General features: G+C 49.2%; 5 protein-coding genes across 6 annotated transcripts; 3 read left to right on the top strand and 2 right to left on the bottom strand.

Moving 5' to 3' along the window:
• The first annotated feature begins 1,189 nt into the window (after positions 1 to 1,189).
• On the top strand, positions 1,190 to 6,280 carry LOC4815492 (brain acid soluble protein 1 homolog). Its single transcript, XM_001355472.4, has 3 exons — positions 1,190 to 1,566; positions 5,449 to 5,963; positions 6,046 to 6,280. Exons 1-3 carry the CDS (start codon positions 1,550 to 1,552, stop codon positions 6,192 to 6,194), a joined length of 681 nt encoding a protein of 226 aa, XP_001355508.2. The 5' UTR covers positions 1,190 to 1,549; the 3' UTR covers positions 6,195 to 6,280.
• A 1,013-nt stretch (positions 6,281 to 7,293) lies between these two features.
• Positions 7,294 to 11,434, bottom strand: LOC4815616 (nardilysin-like). Its single transcript, XM_001355473.3, has 4 exons — positions 10,982 to 11,434; positions 9,160 to 10,911; positions 8,800 to 9,084; positions 7,294 to 8,736 (listed from the first exon to the last, which is right to left on the bottom strand). The coding sequence occupies exons 1-4, from the start codon at positions 11,230 to 11,232 to the stop codon at positions 7,572 to 7,574; spliced, it is 3,453 nt and encodes a 1,150-aa protein (XP_001355509.3). The 5' UTR covers positions 11,233 to 11,434; the 3' UTR covers positions 7,294 to 7,571.
• A 756-nt stretch (positions 11,435 to 12,190) lies between these two features.
• On the top strand, positions 12,191 to 15,825 carry LOC4815431 (myotubularin-related protein 10-B). 2 transcript variants are annotated; one of them, XM_001355474.4, is made up of 2 exons: positions 12,191 to 12,502; positions 12,689 to 15,825. In XM_001355474.4, exon 2 carries the CDS (start codon positions 12,865 to 12,867, stop codon positions 15,364 to 15,366), a length of 2,502 nt encoding a protein of 833 aa, XP_001355510.3. In that variant the 5' UTR covers positions 12,191 to 12,502; positions 12,689 to 12,864; the 3' UTR covers positions 15,367 to 15,825. The 2 variants fall into 2 exon arrangements, with proteins under 2 accessions (XP_001355510.3, XP_015041183.2); XM_015185697.2 differs by having other exon boundaries at positions 12,685 to 15,825.
• A 496-nt stretch (positions 15,826 to 16,321) lies between these two features.
• LOC6902139 (uncharacterized) lies at positions 16,322 to 16,927 on the top strand. Its single transcript, XM_002133634.3, has one exon. It carries the CDS (start codon positions 16,536 to 16,538, stop codon positions 16,896 to 16,898), a length of 363 nt encoding a protein of 120 aa, XP_002133670.2. The 5' UTR covers positions 16,322 to 16,535; the 3' UTR covers positions 16,899 to 16,927.
• Positions 16,928 to 17,663, bottom strand: Grx5 (Glutaredoxin 5). The gene is made up of 2 exons (XM_001355475.4): positions 17,278 to 17,663; positions 16,928 to 17,215 (listed from the first exon to the last, which is right to left on the bottom strand). The coding sequence occupies exons 1-2, from the start codon at positions 17,591 to 17,593 to the stop codon at positions 17,016 to 17,018; spliced, it is 516 nt and encodes a 171-aa protein (XP_001355511.2). The 5' UTR covers positions 17,594 to 17,663; the 3' UTR covers positions 16,928 to 17,015.
• Between the last annotated feature and the right edge of the window lie 175 nt (positions 17,664 to 17,838).

Below are 17,838 nucleotides of genomic sequence, written 5' to 3'. Positions count from 1 at the left end.
CGCTTTTTTCGTTCAGTTAGAATTTGCGTGTGAGCTTTCTCGTTACATCGAATCACTCGCCCAAAACGGACTGAAAGGACTGTATCAGATCCGAAAATTTCGGCTTAGTTCATTTGATTTTCTGGTAGAGGGAAAAAGAAAGCTACACAAATCAGGTGCCGTTTTGTTTATTTTCCTTCTGCCTGAAGATCTTGAATTGTGGGTAGTACAAAGAAAGAATCCAACAGGCATGATTCAATGAATACTGTGGATTCTTGCAGGGTTCAACAATCGGAATATTCAATTAAAATATGGGTGTGTTTGGCAGTTATTCAGGTCTTGATGCATTTGACCTATTCTTCTTTGTAGGGACAAGGTATCCCTACCTCATTGCTCACGAGCTACACTTAACCTTTCTTTTTGTTAATTTTTGTGTTGTTTTTCGCTCGATCCCCATTAGCTGTCACAAGATTTACATGCGGGACAGATGGGCCTCTCGTTGCGAAGCTGAGACGAGACGATATCGGGGCTTGGTCTTGATTTCGGGATTTACCAGATCTGCTGTGGCTGCGGCTGTGGCAGGTTGTGCCTAAAGCCGAGGCGACGTCAGCCAAAAATCCAAAACAACAATTGGCCTAAAATCAATAAATTAATTAATAAAATATACAAATTGCAAACCTCGCCTGAACCTCACTGCTGCCAGCGTCAGAGCCGGAGCCAGAGCCAGAGCCAGCGCCACAGCCGCAGTACTATTTGCTGGCGAGATTGGGTTTCTTTGGTTGGTTTTCGGATTGGATTGGATTGGATTCGGGCAAAACCTGTCATAAGCAAAGCCACCAGCCACCAGCCAGCAGCCACCAGCCTGGCAACGATGTCGCCGTGACAAATTGGCTGTGAAGCCAGCCGAAGCATAAGGCCCGAAAAATGAAAAAAAAAAACCAGAAGTGCTCCTGCACTCTTTGCATAGTTACTCAGGCCAGACCCAGGCACAGTTCCAGCCCCAGTCCCAGCCATGGCAGCATAGATCCGGGGTGGCAGTGGCGGGTGGCGTTTGGTGGCGCAGGCGCAGGCGCTGGCGGAGGCGGCGACGGAGACGGCGGCACAGTTGGTTGGCTAGGGCGGTCTGAACCTGTTGTTGGCCAGGCTGAGCCTCAACTCTGGCTGGCGCAGCAGTCGCTGTTGGCGTCGCTGCCACAAAATATTGGATGGCCGTAGGTTAACTTTGTGCACACGGCATAAGTAACGTTCAGTCTGCCTCTAGAAGTCGATCGTGATCGTGTGGCCCAGTCAGTTCCGCTCAAGCTCGAACCAACTCCAATCTTGTGCCTCTCTGTCTGCCTGTGCCTGTGCCTGTGCCTGTCCATCTATCTGTCGTCTGTCGTCTGTCATCTGTCAACTGTCGTCCGTCTTCCGTCGTTCGCTGTACTCCATTTGTATTCGTCCAATATATTTTTTTCTAGTTTAAGACGTGCGCGCTTATAATTCTTTTTGTTGGTTTCAAATAACTTGGACAAGTTCAATCTTTGTACAAACACACACACACACACACACACACACAAACCAAGACAAAATGAAGTACTTCAACATGTGAGTGATCCATCAATATACAATATAGTACTACTCTTAGCATCCATAAGTACATATATTTATATATTTTTAAGCCTCGACTGTGACTCAAAAACTGCAAGTGACTTTAAAACTTATTTTGTGTAAATCATATAAGCATTTTCTACAATACAGTGACAGCTCTAGTGGGCGGATAACCATCGTTGCTGCAGACCCTCCCTCCTTCAAGAAATATGTAGCTTCGACATTTTGCCCCTAGAAATCCTATTGCTTGGCTCCGTTTCATGGCAGCGACTGGGGACTGGCTTGCAACCTTTTTGGGGCACGACTGACTGCCACCTAAAGAGCGACCAAATGCAGGTGTAAGAAACAGACAGACAGACATACGGACGGACAGTCGTGGCTCGACTTATTGCCAATTTGAACTTTAACACGGCACCTAGTCGAGACGATACGATACGATACTGCAACTCAAACTCAAACTCAAACTGGAACTGTAATTGAAACTGAAACTGAAACGTTGAAATCGAAGACGAAAATGCCAAAGTCTCATTACGATGATGATGATGATGATGATGATCATGCGGCCTGATGCTGATGCTGATGCTGATGAAGTTGTCACGGGATGGCTGACTTGGCTGGCATTTGCCGGCACATAATTCGCACAAAGAAATGGCAAAAGTTAAGTCCCCACAGACGGCAGTCGGCGGCCGTCTCTCTGCCAAAGGCGATGCGATGATGGATGGCTGATCTCAGGGGGGGAATCTCTCAAACGACTCAAACGACACCAGCGGTGTCTCGTCTCAGTTGGATTTGAGTGCGAATCAGAGTTGATTACAAGAAAAGTTTCAAGGTCGTCGGCAGTTGAGGCTGCGTTTGCCGTTTACCCGTTTACCGTTGTGTTTTGGTTCTGCTTCTTCTCTATGGCTGGCAACTCTGGCGCGTTGGCACTCAACAAATTAAGAATATTGGATTAATTATCAGACATTTGTTGTTGTTGTGGCTGCTGGTTGTCTTGTTTTATAAATTAACGGTTGCATTTTTAATGCGAGCTGACAGACACACACACATTCACTATTCAGACACTGAGCATGCCTGCATCTGCATACACTTATCGATAAATATATGCATGTGCAATATACTACATGCATATGTGTGTGTGTGTTTATGTATGCATGCATATGAAATATATGAGTTAATCGCTGAGTTGTATGCGGGAATTAATCACTCGTGCAGCAGCAACATTGGCTAGACAGAGACAGAGACAGAGATTGAGACTGAGACTGAAACTGAGACAACGAGCAAGCGCCAGGTTGACGCCAAGATCAGGATTTTAGTTTAGTTTCGGTTTCGGTTTCGTTTCATTTTGTTGGTTTTGTTGTCATTTCATTCACGCGAATTATGCAATTTTTTATTTAAATAAATTATACATGAGGGAGTTGTACGGATTGAGATCATAGCCTATATGTATGTATGTATATGTTGATTCAAGGGCTTTGCCATCTCAAATTGGCAATTGAATGCATTTTATGGGCCAAAACCAATTCAAAGTAAGCCAATCAAAGCCAAATCAAAAGACTCTGGCCACAAACTTGCAGTACACTGCCTCCAATTGGCATGAAGCCAGGGGCCAAACAACAAACAACAAACAACAACCATTCCTATAGCCAAACACGTACATGCATGTATACATATGTACATATGTATGTATGTACATATTAGGTGCGACAGACACAATGCACCGTTATTGAGCCCACTTACCGTAAGCCACTTTACTGTAATTCCACATTGAATACGAATTTCGATTCGAGTTCGAGTTCGGTGTCGAATGTGCACGTTTTTAAGCACTGCCCCCACCCCCCACCCCCCTCCTCTGTATAGTGGTAGGTGGGAGTGTAATGAGGGCGCCAGGCCAATTAGAAAACGTGCATGGGATAGGCCGTTGTCTATGCATAACTGGGGCAAGTGTCGCCCCCACGGGGGGTGGGGGCATCGATTAGGCAGCCGGGAACCAGAATGAGCTGGAACTTCAAGATCAACCTAAAGCCCCATTTCCATATCCGCAGTGACGCCATCGCATTTAACTATTCTGCCAAAATGATGAGCAAATCTTTGCAAAACGAGACAGAAACAAAAACAAACAGAACACAGAACGCAGAAAACCAGAAGTAATAATAAGAGACTCGTCAAAGAAGAAGGAACAACATAAAGATGAAATGAAATACATACATTAAAAGTCAAACCATTTTGCTGTCTCCATGCTGTTTAAGAAGCATTAATGAAGATGATAATGAGGATGATAATGAGGATGATGCTGCATTAAGCTAGTGGTTCCGCCTTCCCGCCTGAAGCTGAAGCGACGCTTATCATAAATTTGCAAACAATGTCGGCGGCTTATATAACTGGTTGAGAGCTTCAAGGCATTTAAGATAGTTTACACAAATACACAAATCCACCATTTGGCAGATGGGAGCTAGCATCTAGAAATGGTACGGGCTACGGGTGTGTATTTTGAATTTTTAGGGACGGAATGGAGTGGGTTGAGTGTTCCCTCCCGTTGGCCCATGCGAAACCGGTTCCGTTGCGAAGAAGCCCTGGCCGAAGTCAAATGTCAGCCGCCCGGGAGTGCGGGAGTGCCGGAGTGGAGTGGTGGAGTGCGCTCCGTGCCGTGATGTGAATTTCGATTGAAAAGAAGCAAAGCAAAGAAGTTACTGATTCCAGGCACGTACAACTACAAATGCATGTGCATGTATGTATGTCAGAGCGTGGAAAGCCAACGCCTTTCACCTTTGCCGTTGCATAATTTTGGCTTTTGTTTTTATCTGCATCTCCAACGATGGATGGATGACCCTAAAATATATGTGGGGATGGGGCCTGAAAGTGGAATGCGTAGATGACACTTCTTGTTGGAGAGGATAACAAAAACAAATGTGCAAAGCTCTGAAGAAGCTAAAAATAAAACTTGGCTGTAAAATGCCTTTGGCTTGCACACACATTTTACCGTTATTAGCCAACTGCAATGTGCGCACTTAAATTGATTCTGGCGCGGAGCGGCGCGGCGCGGCACAGCGCTGGCTCTTAACTGGTTTTCTTTTTTCCCATTTTGTTGGTTCCTTTTTTGCATAAGCACCTGTTTCCTTTGGCAACACTGGCAATACACACACACACAGCCGCACACACAGCCGCACACACAGCAGTCAGCTGTCCGCCCCCTCCAAGCAAACGGCAAGTGCTGGCTGGCTGGGAAAGAATTTGAAAACGAGTTCGGTGGCCAGCTCTTTTGTTTTGCATAAAATATGGGCAATGAGAATGAGCAGCATCGTAAAACCGTCGTCTTCGTCATCGCCTGAAGCATCTATTCGTACGGCAGCAGTGGCAGCGACAGAGGCAGTGGCAGAGGTAGAGGCAGAGGAGAAGCAAAAGCAAAAGCAGAAACAGAGCAACATTCATTCGCATTCGAATTCGGTTTCGGTTTCGGTCTCGGTTTGGAGGCAAAATCGAAATCGAAAGTGAACAAACCCGTTTGCCTGACCTTTACACATTAATAACTGTTAGCACATCTCGATCTGGCATCGCCGACGAGACGATATCCGAAACTATAAAACAATACACGACAAAAACCACTGAAAACTGAAAACCTCGAACTAATCTTACAGGAAAATAAATGGCATTCAAAGTGGCGAGAAATGTATGGTTTAGGCTTTATATATTTACGACTTCAGGTTCTGTACGGAATAACCCGTCTGGCTGGTCAGCCATCACCGACATGTCTTTGAACTGGAAGTCACGAGAATATTTGCATTTCATTGGTGGCTGGTGGCCGGTGCCCGGTGTCTGGTGCCTGGTGCTGCTCCTCCTTTTGTTGATTAGAAACTAAACTCCCCTCCACCTCTGCCTTTCCAGCTGCCTGCTCTTCATCATCTGCGCCTTGTGCTATGGCCTAGTGGCTGCCCAGGAGGAGGGCGGCTCCGGGTCCGTGTCGCCCGCCAAGAGAATTGCCGCCCTCCGGCGTCCCGTTGGCAAGGCGGCCAAGCCGACCACCACAACGACAGCGGCCCCGGCCCAGAACGGCGATGCCGGCGAGGGAGAGGAGTATGACGAGGAGGCGGGTCTCGGTGACCATGGCGAAGAGGGTGATGAGGCGGCGGACTCCGCCAGCTCCACGACAACCACCAGCACAGAGGCGCCCAAGAAGGTGGGACCTGTCATCCGGCCCTTCCGCTCCAACGACGACTTCCTCAACTCGCTGAAGCGCCGCCAGCAGAACGCCAAGAAGCACCGTGCCGAGAAGGTGCCCGCCAGCAAGCCGGCCAGGAAGAGCGACGAGTCCGCCTCGGGCGAGCAGGAGGATCAGGCTCCAGCTGCGGCACCAGCACCGGCCTCGACCCCATCCAAGGGTTTCAAGGGCAATTCGGCATGTGAGTAGTCGTCGACGGGTGACGGGCGACATGTGATCCGGCTGACCTCTACCACGGTTCCCCGTTTGCTTTTCTCTTTCAGTGAGCCGGCGCAAGCTTTCCAAGCCGGCCAAGGCGACGCCCGAGCAGGCAGTCGATGATGCCGCCGCCGAAGAATCGGAACAGCAGCAGAAGGAGGAGGCCAAACCGAAGCGTCCCATCGGTCGCCTGGCCTTGAGGAAGCGCAACTGAAAGGATCGCTCCTGATCCTCTCTCTTCCCTTTTCCTTCAACCATGCCCCCGCCCGCCCCCGTCTCCACACTCCATCAACACACCCACACTCATGCCACATAAGCCACACACCCACACAAACATATAAACACGCATACATACATACATACATACATATATGGCTAGCTATATGGCAGCCCGATCTGCCTTTTAGTTTTTAGTTCACAATTGTTTTTTTGTGTATGTATAAAATATTTGTAATTAATTATTTTGTAAACGAACCTCCTCTCCACACACAAACACAAGCGCACATACACATACCAACACGCACACACACACACACACACATGAGAAACAATACAATCAATTCCCTACCCCATTCTCAATGTTTATCCATATACGCATGTATATTCGCTGCAATATATATCCCGATATATGTATGAATGTGCACAATTATGTATTTTTCACGACCATCCATCAAGCAACCAACCAATCAATCAATGAATCAACCAGTAATAAAAACAAGAAATTTGAATCGATCTCTTTTTCTTCCATTTCGGTCAATCGGGTGCCTTCGTTTTGGGATCCACTAGAATTCCAAAAAAATTCGAAAAGCAGGGAACAAATTCAATAGAAACTACATATATTTCAATATATTCCTATATATGCATGAACAGGCCCCCGAATCGATTTGGTATTCGCATTATTCGTTCAGTTATGCTACACTGATAATCGTTGTAGTCGAAGACGGAGACGAGTACGGAGGAACATCGTTAATCGTAGCCTGCAGGGCGTAGTCTTCTGCTGGAGCCTTGCTCAGGCCATCGAACACAGACAAATCGGCCTTGATGGGCTTGTAGCTGTGTTGGCCAGGAAGTTGTTCAACACCTTCTGTCCCTGTGAGGTCGCCACATCAGCGAAAGGCTTTTCAGTTGATTTGTTGATCTGAATTCTGAAAAAGAAACGGGAAAGCACCATGGAGGAAGCAATGGAAAGAGCCTCTTTGCTATGTTCATGCAGGAATTGCCCAATCTTTAAGACCGCTGTTAGACCGAGTGAGTGCATATAGATACTATATCTTTATACGGTCGGAGAAGGGAAACCGCAGCCGCAGAAGATATTACTTTTAAATTTAGTTTATTCAAACAATATATAAAGTTTGGTTGCTCTTGTGCATTTCCATTAGGAAATGATCGTCTAAGGTGTTCCATGTTTGAAACAAAATGCATTTTAGCTTGTCTCCGTGTGTTCCTCGGAAGTGCATCCCTTGTCTGAATTGGCAGGAGTGTCGTGTCTGCTCATAAAGATTCTACAATAGAAAATGTGGTTTCGATAACTGTATCTGGGTCTGGGTCGGGGTCCGAGCGGTTGTGGGTATGGCGTGCGGTATGTTCCGATTCACGTATTGCTTAGAGCATCCTCGATGCGAGCGGTTCGACTGATTTCCTCGCCTTCCTGATTCGCCTTTCGCGTGGGGTAGACCTCAAGGCCGCTCTTGAACTGAGAAATGTCTACAATGGTGGAGATATCGCCGTCCTTTGGCAGGAATACAATGTTCATCTTGTTGGCCAGGGCCTCGAATAGTTGGTCGTCGTCCTCGACCATTTCGGCGTCGCCGTCTTCGTCGCTCAGCAGCTCCTGCCCCTCCCCAGCATCCTTGGACCCGAGGTCAGCGGTCACCATCTTGGCATTCTCGTCCAAAACAGCCACCAGAGGCTCGTCCATATCTACGGGACGATGTCCGATCACCTGCACCGATAGTTTGCGCAAATTGGTGGCATCTGTTTCGATCAGGAAGCTGATGATGTCCTCCTTGTTGAGGGTGCGCAGTACTTCGACCTGTTTGCGGTTACGATCGAAGAGGTAGTCCCCGTTAAGGATCTCCTCCCAGTTGCGTCCCATCTCCGTGGAGAGGGCCATATCGGCGACCAGCTTCAGCTTGATCAGAGATTCCCTGGTGTGGACGTAATCCTCGATCGGCATTTTCTTGAGGATCTGCAGCATCTTGAGGCGGAACGCCTCGATGCGCTCCTCAACATAGCTGGCAGTGGTTTTTGTCTCCTGCGAATTCACCATGATCGAGTAGCCGGCAATGCCGTAATTGACGCGTACTGTGGCGCCCACATGGTAGCCCAGCTGCTCCTTGGTCCGGAGATGATCGAAGAGCGGCTCATCGACGAACATCATCATCAGGTCGAGAATGCTCTCCACGCGCACCGAGTTTGGTCCGATTTGATAGAAGTTCGTGATCACCGTATTCGTGTCGCTGTGATTGAGGGCGTGACAACGGATGGTGTGGCTGCCCAGCGGCAGCTGCACTGTGTGATCCTCCACATAACGACTTTCCTTAATTTTCTGACAGTTGAGGCGACTGAGCACCGAATTTAGCATATTGTGGGCCGACTCTTCCGTGTAGTTGCCCTGAATGAGCGCCTGGACGTACAGCTCCTGCGGGAACTTCTGGGCAAATGCCTTCAGATCCTCCAGATTGATGTCATTGAGCGACTTGTACTTGTCGATTGTCAGCCAGCGAATATGCTCTAGCACACACAATCGGATATCCCTAAGGAAGATGATAAAGGTTTCATTGAAGACATATAGAAATAGAGAGCGAGAGATATCTTACCGATTGAGGGCACGCGGTTTGATCAGGTTATTGAAGTAGGCCTTGCGCTGATTCTTGCGGAAGGCTGTCAGTATGCTCTCATCCAGTGCCTCGGCCACATTGACCATGCCTTGGGCAATGGCCTCCACAATCAGATGGAGCTTCTCGTTGTAGCCGCTCACCTTCAGCAGCAAGCCCTTCTCCCCGGCACTGAAGCTGTAGCTTAGCCCCGCACTGGTTGCCGGATACAGTTCCTCGCAAACATTGAATTTCACCAGCTCTTCGTACAAGGCGCACATCGCATCACTGTGAAAAGGTAAAGAGTCAGAGTCAGAGAGTGTCTGAGATTGAGTGCCAAAAGTGAGATGCGGCTGGGCTTACTTCTTGGCATTCTGCCGCTGCAGAGGTGAGATGAAGTAGAAGGCCATGTAGGCCTCGGGCAGCTCAAACTTGTCGTCCTGTCGGAACCACAGCTCGCAGGTGTCAGTCTTGAGCAGCCTCTTGGGGTAAGCGGGCAGCTCGGGCTTGCCCTTCTCGCTCCAGAACAGCTTGAAGTCGTGGGCGACAAAGCGATTGGGCTCGGGCAGGAAGAGCTGCTCCATGGGCTGCGAATCGGTCCACAGCTGCTTCCACTTGGCAGGCATGGGCACAGTGGTGTATTCGGTGCCGAACCACGCCTCCTGCTTGTCGTAGGTTATGCCCTCGAACTTGTCCTGCGAGGTGATCATCAGATTGAACTTGAACTCGTTGAGGTGTCCGATCAACTCATTGAGATGCTGCTCGTCGTAGTTGTAGTAGAGCTCCTTGCCGGTGAGCACATCCTTGGATGGATAGTACTTGCTGTTGAAGACCAGCTCCTGGACATTGTCGAAGGCCGGGCGCTGGGCCTGAAACCGGAAATTGGTCTCCTCAATGGCCTGCTGCTCTTCGTACAGCTGACGCAAGGAGCCGCAGCTGGAGAAGAGCTTCACATAGGCAAACGTGGCGGCCAGCACCTCGTCAATGTGCTTGAATCCCTCGTCTGTCAGGTAGATGCACACATTGAACAGAGAGTACATGGTGTTCAGATCGAAACCGTTCTCGTCTATGCCAGCTATTAGCTGGAGGGCCCAGAGGCGTCGCCGCAAGTAGGCGCAGAGACTGCCCTTGCCCTCGTAGCCGAGCAGGTAGGAGAGGAACTGGTCGGGCTTGCTGCGATAGTACTGACGGACACTGGGCAGCACCCAGGTCAGCTCCACCTTGCACTCGTTCTCCACGGGCTTCACGAAGAACACTTGCTCGTGGAACTCCGGACGGAAGGCTTTGCGATAGTCGAACTTGGTCAGATCGGGCGCCTTGCTGTCGTTGGGCACGATTTCCGCAAAGTGCCGCACCACCATTGCCTCCAGCTCATCGAGGGGCAGGCGTGCCTGCAGGCAAACGTACATCCGGTTGGCCGAATAGTGCTCCCGCCGGATATCGTGCAGGACCTTGTACAGCGCATCGTCGTCCACGTTGTCCTTGAGTGTCTTCAAGTTTCCCCAGGTGAAGGTGCCGTGCGGAAAGTCGTCGGTGGCCAGGCTGGCCAGCAGTTGGTCGCGACGGGTCTCATCATCTTGGGCAATCTGCTGGAACTCAGAGTCGACGGAAACGCGCTCGCGCTGCATGGCCTCCTGTTTCATCAGCGGATGCTTCAGCAGGGCTGTGAAGTAGTCAAGGCTCGAGTCCAAGTGTTTCTCGGCCACCTCGAAGTAAAACAGCGTGTCCTCACAGTCGGTGTTGGCGTTGCTGAAGCCGCCGCATTTCTTTACGTGTGCATCGAAGATATTCTCCTCCGGATACTTTTCGCTGCCCATGAAGATCATGTGCTCCAGAAAGTGGGCCAGGCCCTGGTAGTTGCGCGGCTCCGCGAACGAACCGTAGTCGACCATCAGGGCACAAGCGGCCAACTTCTCGTCGCCAGTTTCGCTGCTTGCTTGGCTGCCGCTCTCTGAGCTCTCCGAATTGGTGTCGCTGCTGGAATCGGAGGAGCTGCTAGATTCGCTCAACTTTTCCCCTTCCTCCGACGACTCAGTGCTGCTGATGCCATCGTCGGGAACTGGACTGGGGTCCGAGACGATCAAGGCGTGGAGACCATTGCCCAACACAAGGGATCTACAAAAGCACAACGGGTCAATTAGGGATCGCCCGTCCGTTTGTCCGCCCGTCCCCCAAATTCACTTACTTGTACAATTTCTTGTCGTTCTCAGACTTATCAGGCACATCCAGATACGTCACTTGCTGCGCCATTCTAGTGTGTGTTCGATGTTGCCACGGAGCCCGACTGTGGGTTCTTAATAATTGAGTGCTGTTGTCGACTCGGTGTCGCAGTTGCTGCTGCTGCGGTTGGAAGCGGCGGTGAAAATTTGTTGAAGAGTGTGTGACGATATAATTTAGAAATTTGATTTTGTCTGTAACGTTACGCAGCCAAAACATTCAATTGTGTGTTTCACATTCAATTTTGACTGCCGGCGCTTCCTTTCTGCTCTAGTTTCTAGCTCCCCGAATGCTTATTTGGTTTTGCGGTCGAGCCGCCTACCTTGTTCTGCTGGGTGTTGTGTGTGTGGTATTTGGCGGGGGGGAGGAGGGCAGCAGCAAGCAGAATCAGCGAAACCGCCAGCCACGATGTAGGGAGATAGAGATGGAATAGAGATGATCGAGCTATCGATACATAAGGTTGCATTCTCTTAAAAATAAAATCTGAATATACATATAATAAAAATCCAGTAAATTTTTAAAATTGATTCTGTATATCTGATTTATACCCTATACCCATTACACTTAGAGACCACTCTAGTCTAAAACCCAGTGTCAAATTAGTCTTTCTACCGTTATACAGTCACGTATCTCGGAACTCTTTGAAAGAGCCGTGACACTATTTGTGCGAAATCGGATTCTTCATAACAAAAATATTTCTAAATGGCCTATTCCACTACACTTCAATACCAAAACACTCAACAAACCGAGAACTGTGTGTAATGCAACTGATTCCTAAACGGAAGATCCAAAAGATCAATTACAAATCTGAGCTAAATCAAAGAAATATTTATCTCGCTTACGCTGAATTCTTTTGTCCCAATGTTTTTGTTGGTTTTTGTTTCACAGCCCTCAATAGAAGTGTAATGACTGACTGTTATTAGAAATTTGTTTCGTGAAGATCGATATTTTGGCCATTATTTTCATACATAGTTTTTCATCTTCAAGATATTTTCTCTTCAGGATTGCTTTATTTTGAGCCGAGTAATATTAATGAATTAATTTTAGTAGCTGAAAATAAGAATTTATTGGATGCAAATTCAGATTTGCTTAATATCTGCTAAAACTATGTCGAGTCGATAGGTACCTTTGAAACTTGGTCCCTATAAATATTAGTCATGACGCTGGTATTAGCTCCCTACCCACGTACGGTCACACTGTTTAAGTGCATTAAGTGTGAGTGCGTGTGCGCGCTTTTGTGTGTGTGTGTGCGTACGTATTAGTGGCGTATAATTGTAGCGACAACGAAAATAAATGAATAAATAAATGCATATTGAAGACGTATGTTATGTGCACATCAGTACAGCATCTATCGGAAATATGACTAGCTAGTTGATATATAGCACACAACACCCGCACCCACACCCTCACCGATCCCGATCGCTGGAAACGAGAAACACCTCGAGCGGCCACACACACACATCGAGAGGTGGTGGTGGTAATCGGAACGGTAAGTTCGACTGATAAACTTATCACACAACGATAATTCTAATTTCGTCTATGTTCTCTCTCTCTTTCTCTCTCCCACACCGTCTGTCTGAATTTCTTGTATATCTCCCTCCCGCTCGCGCTCTGTCTGTGGCTTTTGTGTATTTTATATTATTAATATTATTTTTTGGATGTGTGGCACAGGAAGAGAGCTGAGTGCTGAGTAGCGGTAAAAATTCGAAATCCGGAACGGAACAGAACGGGGCCCAGACAGATAGGCAGACAGGCAGGAAATACAAAATAATTGAATATTCAAGAGACGTGCCGTGCCGTGGGCCAGCAGCAACAGCCACAGCAACAATTGCCAGGGCAACAAATTGGACGATGGCCACTGGCGGCGGCAGCAGCGAGATGCCAGACCATCGGAAGCGGAACACCTTCACCAGCTATGTGGCGCCCTTGCCGGGAGATATGCGCGCCACGGCGGACACAAACGAATGGTGCCTGCCCAGCGACCTGAGGGACGTGCATCTGGCCCGGCCCCGGCTGCTGCAGGGCGAGCAGATTGTGGCCTCGGCCCCTGCCTACATGTACTCGCCCATCGATCCCATGGATAGTGGCAGCGGCAGTGGCAGCAGCAGCAACAGCAACAGTGGTGGCAACAGCGAATCCAATCCGCCGCATAAGGAGGCCACCTTCGGACTGCTGAGCGTGACCAACTTCAAGTTGGCCTTTGTGCCTTTACATGCCAGACGGCCCACGGCAACGGCTCCCCTTTGCGACCTGTATCAGGAGAACCTCTATCTGGGGCGGAACGATGTGACCCTGAACAACATCGATCAAATCTACACCATCGCGGAGCAGGGCAGAGCGGCTAGTGCGCTGCAGGCGGCGCGCATGGCCAGCAACAGCAGCCGCCGGAAGAAGCTGGAGCCCTTCAAGCAGCACACGATCAACGGACGGATTGCCGCGTTGCACATCATCTGCAAGAACTTTCGGCTGCTCAAGTTCGCCTTCCAGCAGCAGGACTCTAAGCTGAGCGGAGTCAGCGATCACGGCAAGCTGATAGCATCGGCCCTGGTACGCTTTGCATATCCGATGCGGCACGATCTGAGCTTTGCGTATGCCTACCGTGAGCCGTACTACTCGACACTCGGCGCCTCGGGGGTCAGCATGTACGCCACGAAGAACGACTGGGCACGGGAGCTGATCCGATGCGGTGCCACTGAGTGGCAGGTGGTGAGTAGCAACAGTGTCCAGCTGCTGCAGAATCCGCTTCAGGCGGGCAAGTACTCCGTGCCGCCGCACTTTGTCATACCCAAGAGCTGCAGCGTGGATCGTTTCCTCGACCTTTCGCGTGCCTTCTGCGACTCCCGTGCCGCCTTCTGGGTCTACAGCTACGGCAGCAGTGCCGCCTCCCTGGTACGCCTGGCCGAGCTTCAGCCAGCGGCCCAACAGGACACCAAGGTGGAGAACATCATGCTGGAGCTGGTGCGCAAGTGTGACGAGCGCAAGCAACTGAAGCTGCTCCAGCTAACGGATCGTCTGCCCAGCACACAGGACGTCCTGCGGGCCTACCAGAAGCTGAGGCGCCTCTGCACGCCGGAGACGCCCGAGAAGTTCATGCTGCAGGACGACAAGTACCTGGGGCTGCTGGAGAAGACCAACTGGCTGTTCTATGTCTCCCTGTGTCTGCGCTACTCCAGCGAGGCGGCGGCCACCCTGCGCTCCTCGACCACGTGTGTTCTCCAGGAGTCCAACGGCCGGGACCTGTGCTGTGTGATCAGCAGTCTGACCCAGCTGCTACTCGATCCGCACTTCCGTAGCATCGATGGCTTCCAGTCGCTGGTGCAGAAGGAGTGGATCGCCCTCGAGCATCCCTTCCAGCGTCGGCTCGGACATGTCTACTCGGCGACCAACGGCGGCGAGCAGGTCCTCGAGAGCGAACAGAGCCCCGTCTTCCTACTCTTCCTCGACTGTGTGTGGCAGCTGCTGCAGCAGTTCCCCGACGAGTTCGAGTTCTCCCAGACATATCTGACGACGCTGTGGGACGCCTGCTTCATGCCCATCTTCGACACGTTCCAGTTCGACAACCAGGCGCAGCGGGTGCGTGCCGTCAAGGACTCGCCGCTGGTCCTGCGTCCCGTGTGGGATTGGAGCGAGCAGTTCACCGACAAAGACAAGATGTTCTTCAGCAATCCGCTCTACCAGCGTCAGAGGAACGAGGCAATGTCACATTCATCATCGGCGGGCCTTCAGAACCGACGCTCTCTGGCCGTGGGCCAGCCGGGAATGGCTGCATCGACGCCGTCGCGCAACACCATCAATCCGCAGCTGTTTGCAACGCATTCGTCGGTGCCGCAGGACCGGTACCTACTGCCGGCGCACCGCATTTTCGATCTGGCCGTGTGGGACCAGTGCTATTATCGGTGGCTGCCCGTCCTCGACATCCGAGGCGGGGGCCAGGCCCAGGTAGATCTCTTCCATCGCCTGCTGCTCGGCAACATAGCCAAGGTGCAGCGTTGCCTGGAACTCCAGAACATCGACGATCTGCCCGATGCCTACTACGAGGCCACCGGGGAACAGAGGCCAAACCAACAGCAGACCAGCTCCCAAGACGGTGGTGCGCCAAATGTCGACCAGGATGGAGAACCCATTGAGTACGTAGACGGAGTGGAGAGGCGACGCAAAACGAAAGTGGCCACACCGACGAACAGCCTCAACTCTGTCGGAGGCTCCTTGCAGCTGGCGACGCTCTCCTCGTTCTTCCCGTTCGGCAATCCGATTGCCGGAGATGCGCCCCACCAGCTCTACGACATTCTGAGCAGCAGCACGGAACTCTTGCTGGACACCTCGTCCATTCTGGACAGGTCGTCAATTGTGTGAGCCGCGTGCTTAACCCTTGTGCGGGCACCCGTACCATATTCCTCCAGTCACGCACAACCGCAACGGCAAACGCAGCCGCATTTGTCGGCAGACTTTGGATCGGATCCACATCCCATATAACCACCCCCATCCTCCAGATGTATACATTGTTCCAATCCGCTGTTTACTTTCAAAGCTGAACTTTCGAAGTATTAAACACAAAAAACACTAACAAGAAACTAACTTTTTTACATATGGCATATCGCTTTTAACAAATTTGATTATTGTTAACTAATAAGCAAGTTATCGCATAAGTTTTTTTTATTATTATTACTATTATTACTTCCTACGTTCCGCATACCACACACAACCAGCAACAAGCAGCACGCAGTGGCTATATGGCGGCATACGTTATAGGGAGTTCAATACCATATAACAAACGACAAGCAATCGACATAAAACAATACGACAAGAGAGAAACAAAACAAAACAAAACACCAACTAAATCAATATGTATTATATTGTATGTAACTAAATATCGATTAAATATATGTATATTTAAAATAAATCAAAAATTTAAAAAGGTTTTTCTTTCAATTCGTTTTTTTATATTATAAATTAAAGCAGATCTCAAAATAATCAGATCTATCAGTATTATTTTTAATATTTTCATAGCTACTTTGAAGCTCAGAACGAAATTTAAATTGCTTTTATATTATGACTCATAATTTATGAGTCACATTTGTAGTATTATTGGGAACATTATGCGATATAGATTCATCAAGATCTCGGTGGAATAATAAAATATTTAAACAAATATATGTATTTACATAGGTAAATATTACAATAATTTTCTGTTAATTATTTTATCTCTTTATGTCTGGCGCTTGTTAAGTAAAATATTTTTTCTGAATAATAGCTAAAAAAGAAAATAAATATACTTGCCATATTATGATTAATGACCTTGTAATATAGTAATCCAAATTCCAAATGATGGATGGGGCTGTCATTTCTTGCCGAACACACACACGGGTTAAAGCACGACCCCCGACTTCGATAGTCGATTGATCTTCGATAGACTCTTCACTAAGTTAATTAACAGTTACATTTTGCATGGCATGAACATATGAGGGATTTTTCTAAACGCTGATTAAATCCAGATAAGCGGTAAGTGGAGGGTTCGTCACAAGATGGACACCAAGGAGAAGCCGCAGTGGGAAACGGATTCGAAGCCACAGCCGCAGGTAGAGACCCAGACTGAACTGCTCTCGCAGCAGCAATCGCAACAGCTGACGGATGGCCTAGTAGAAACGACCATACCCACTCGGCGTCTACGTCGCCTGGGGCCCCCCATGCCGCCCGACGATATGTTGCGCCTCTCCATAGCGGACAATCTCATGCAGATTGTGGGAAATATGACAAATGACGAGTACCAGCGACAATGCTGCGAGATCTTTCAGGTGAGCGAACTGACGCACGGTGTCCACGGCCAGATCCTGGCCGCCCTGCAGCACATAGACGAGCAGCGGCAACGACCAGGTGGTCATAGATGATAGCCCATCAACATCATGGACAACATAAGTTTCTGTATCAGTTAAACATTTAATAATAAACAATTGCTAATAATTAGGATTGTGGGGGAGGTGTAGAGGGCGTTGATCTGGCGTCTACTACTTTTTCTTTTCCTCCGTATTGGGCTCCTGCTTGGCCTCCTCGGCCTTCAGCAGCTCGGAGATAATGCCGACCTTCTTCAGTTCCTCAATCAGATCGCCGCTTTGATGCAATTGCATCAAGATGTCACAGCCGCCAACGAACTCCCCATCGATGAACACCTGAGGAATGGTGGGCCAGTCAGTGAACTCCTTGACGCCTATTAAAAGATTTGCTTGAGTGGAACAGTTCAAACTAGAATTTTAATATGCTCCAACTCACCTTGACGCAGGGCCTCGTTCTGGAGGACATCGTGGGCGTCGTACTGTACGCCATGCATTCGCATGATCTGCACTACGGCGTTGCTGAAGCCGCAGCGGGGTGCCTGGGGATTTCCCTTCATGAAGATGACCACCTTGTTGGTGCGCACCAGTTTTTCGAGCGTGGATTTGTCCACAACATCGGCCGCAGAGGCCGGTGGGGAAGCATCGGCGCTGTACCAGCGGGTGCAACGTGTTGCTGTGGCCGCTACATGGTTGCTGGTTAGCGGGGCACGCGCGTAGCTCTGACGCAACAAAGTTTGGCAAATTCTGTTCATTTTATTAAATTTATTCCCACCGACTTATCTAATTTAAAACAACAACAATGTAGTCAATGAAGGTAGCGATGTGATTTTGACAAACTACTTCGATCGCATCGCATGCAATGTTACGATATTTTGTGTTTTTCTATCGAATTTGATTTGATTTACGGATTAGGGTATTCAGCGGCTTGTTTTGGGATAGGATAGCCCTTTCGTTTCTAAAGAATCAAAAACACTTTAATTCGATGGCCTAGTCAGTC

This window comes from Drosophila pseudoobscura, chromosome X (assembly GCF_009870125.1).
Source record: "Drosophila pseudoobscura strain MV-25-SWS-2005 chromosome X, UCI_Dpse_MV25, whole genome shotgun sequence".
Classification (NCBI taxonomy): Eukaryota; Metazoa; Arthropoda; class Insecta; order Diptera; family Drosophilidae; genus Drosophila; species Drosophila pseudoobscura.
Note: the sequence above shows the minus strand (reverse complement) of the source record. Positions and strands in the feature narration are given on the sequence as shown.

Excerpts from the sequence above, each read along its gene's own strand:
- LOC4815492 (XM_001355472.4), top strand. Across the intron at positions 5,964-6,045 it reads TTTCAAGGGCAATTCGGCAT|TGAGCCGGCGCAAGCTTTCC; the intron begins GTGAGTAGTCGT and ends TTTCTCTTTCAG.
- LOC4815616 (XM_001355473.3), bottom strand. The coding sequence starts at position 11,232 with ATGTTTTGGCTGCGTAACGTTACAGACAAAATCAAATTTCTAAATTAT. Across the intron at positions 9,085-9,159 it reads CAGCGGCAGAATGCCAAGAA|TGATGCGATGTGCGCCTTGT; the intron begins GTAAGCCCAGCC and ends ACCTTTTCACAG. Across the intron at positions 8,737-8,799 it reads AAACCGCGTGCCCTCAATCG|GGATATCCGATTGTGTGTGC; the intron begins GTAAGATATCTC and ends CATCTTCCTTAG.
- LOC4815431 (XM_001355474.4), top strand. The coding sequence starts at position 12,865 with ATGGCCACTGGCGGCGGCAGCAGCGAGATGCCAGACCATCGGAAGCGG.
- LOC6902139 (XM_002133634.3), top strand. The coding sequence starts at position 16,536 with ATGGACACCAAGGAGAAGCCGCAGTGGGAAACGGATTCGAAGCCACAG.
- Grx5 (XM_001355475.4), bottom strand. The coding sequence starts at position 17,593 with ATGAACAGAATTTGCCAAACTTTGTTGCGTCAGAGCTACGCGCGTGCC. Across the intron at positions 17,216-17,277 it reads GAACGAGGCCCTGCGTCAAG|GCGTCAAGGAGTTCACTGAC; the intron begins GTGAGTTGGAGC and ends ATCTTTTAATAG.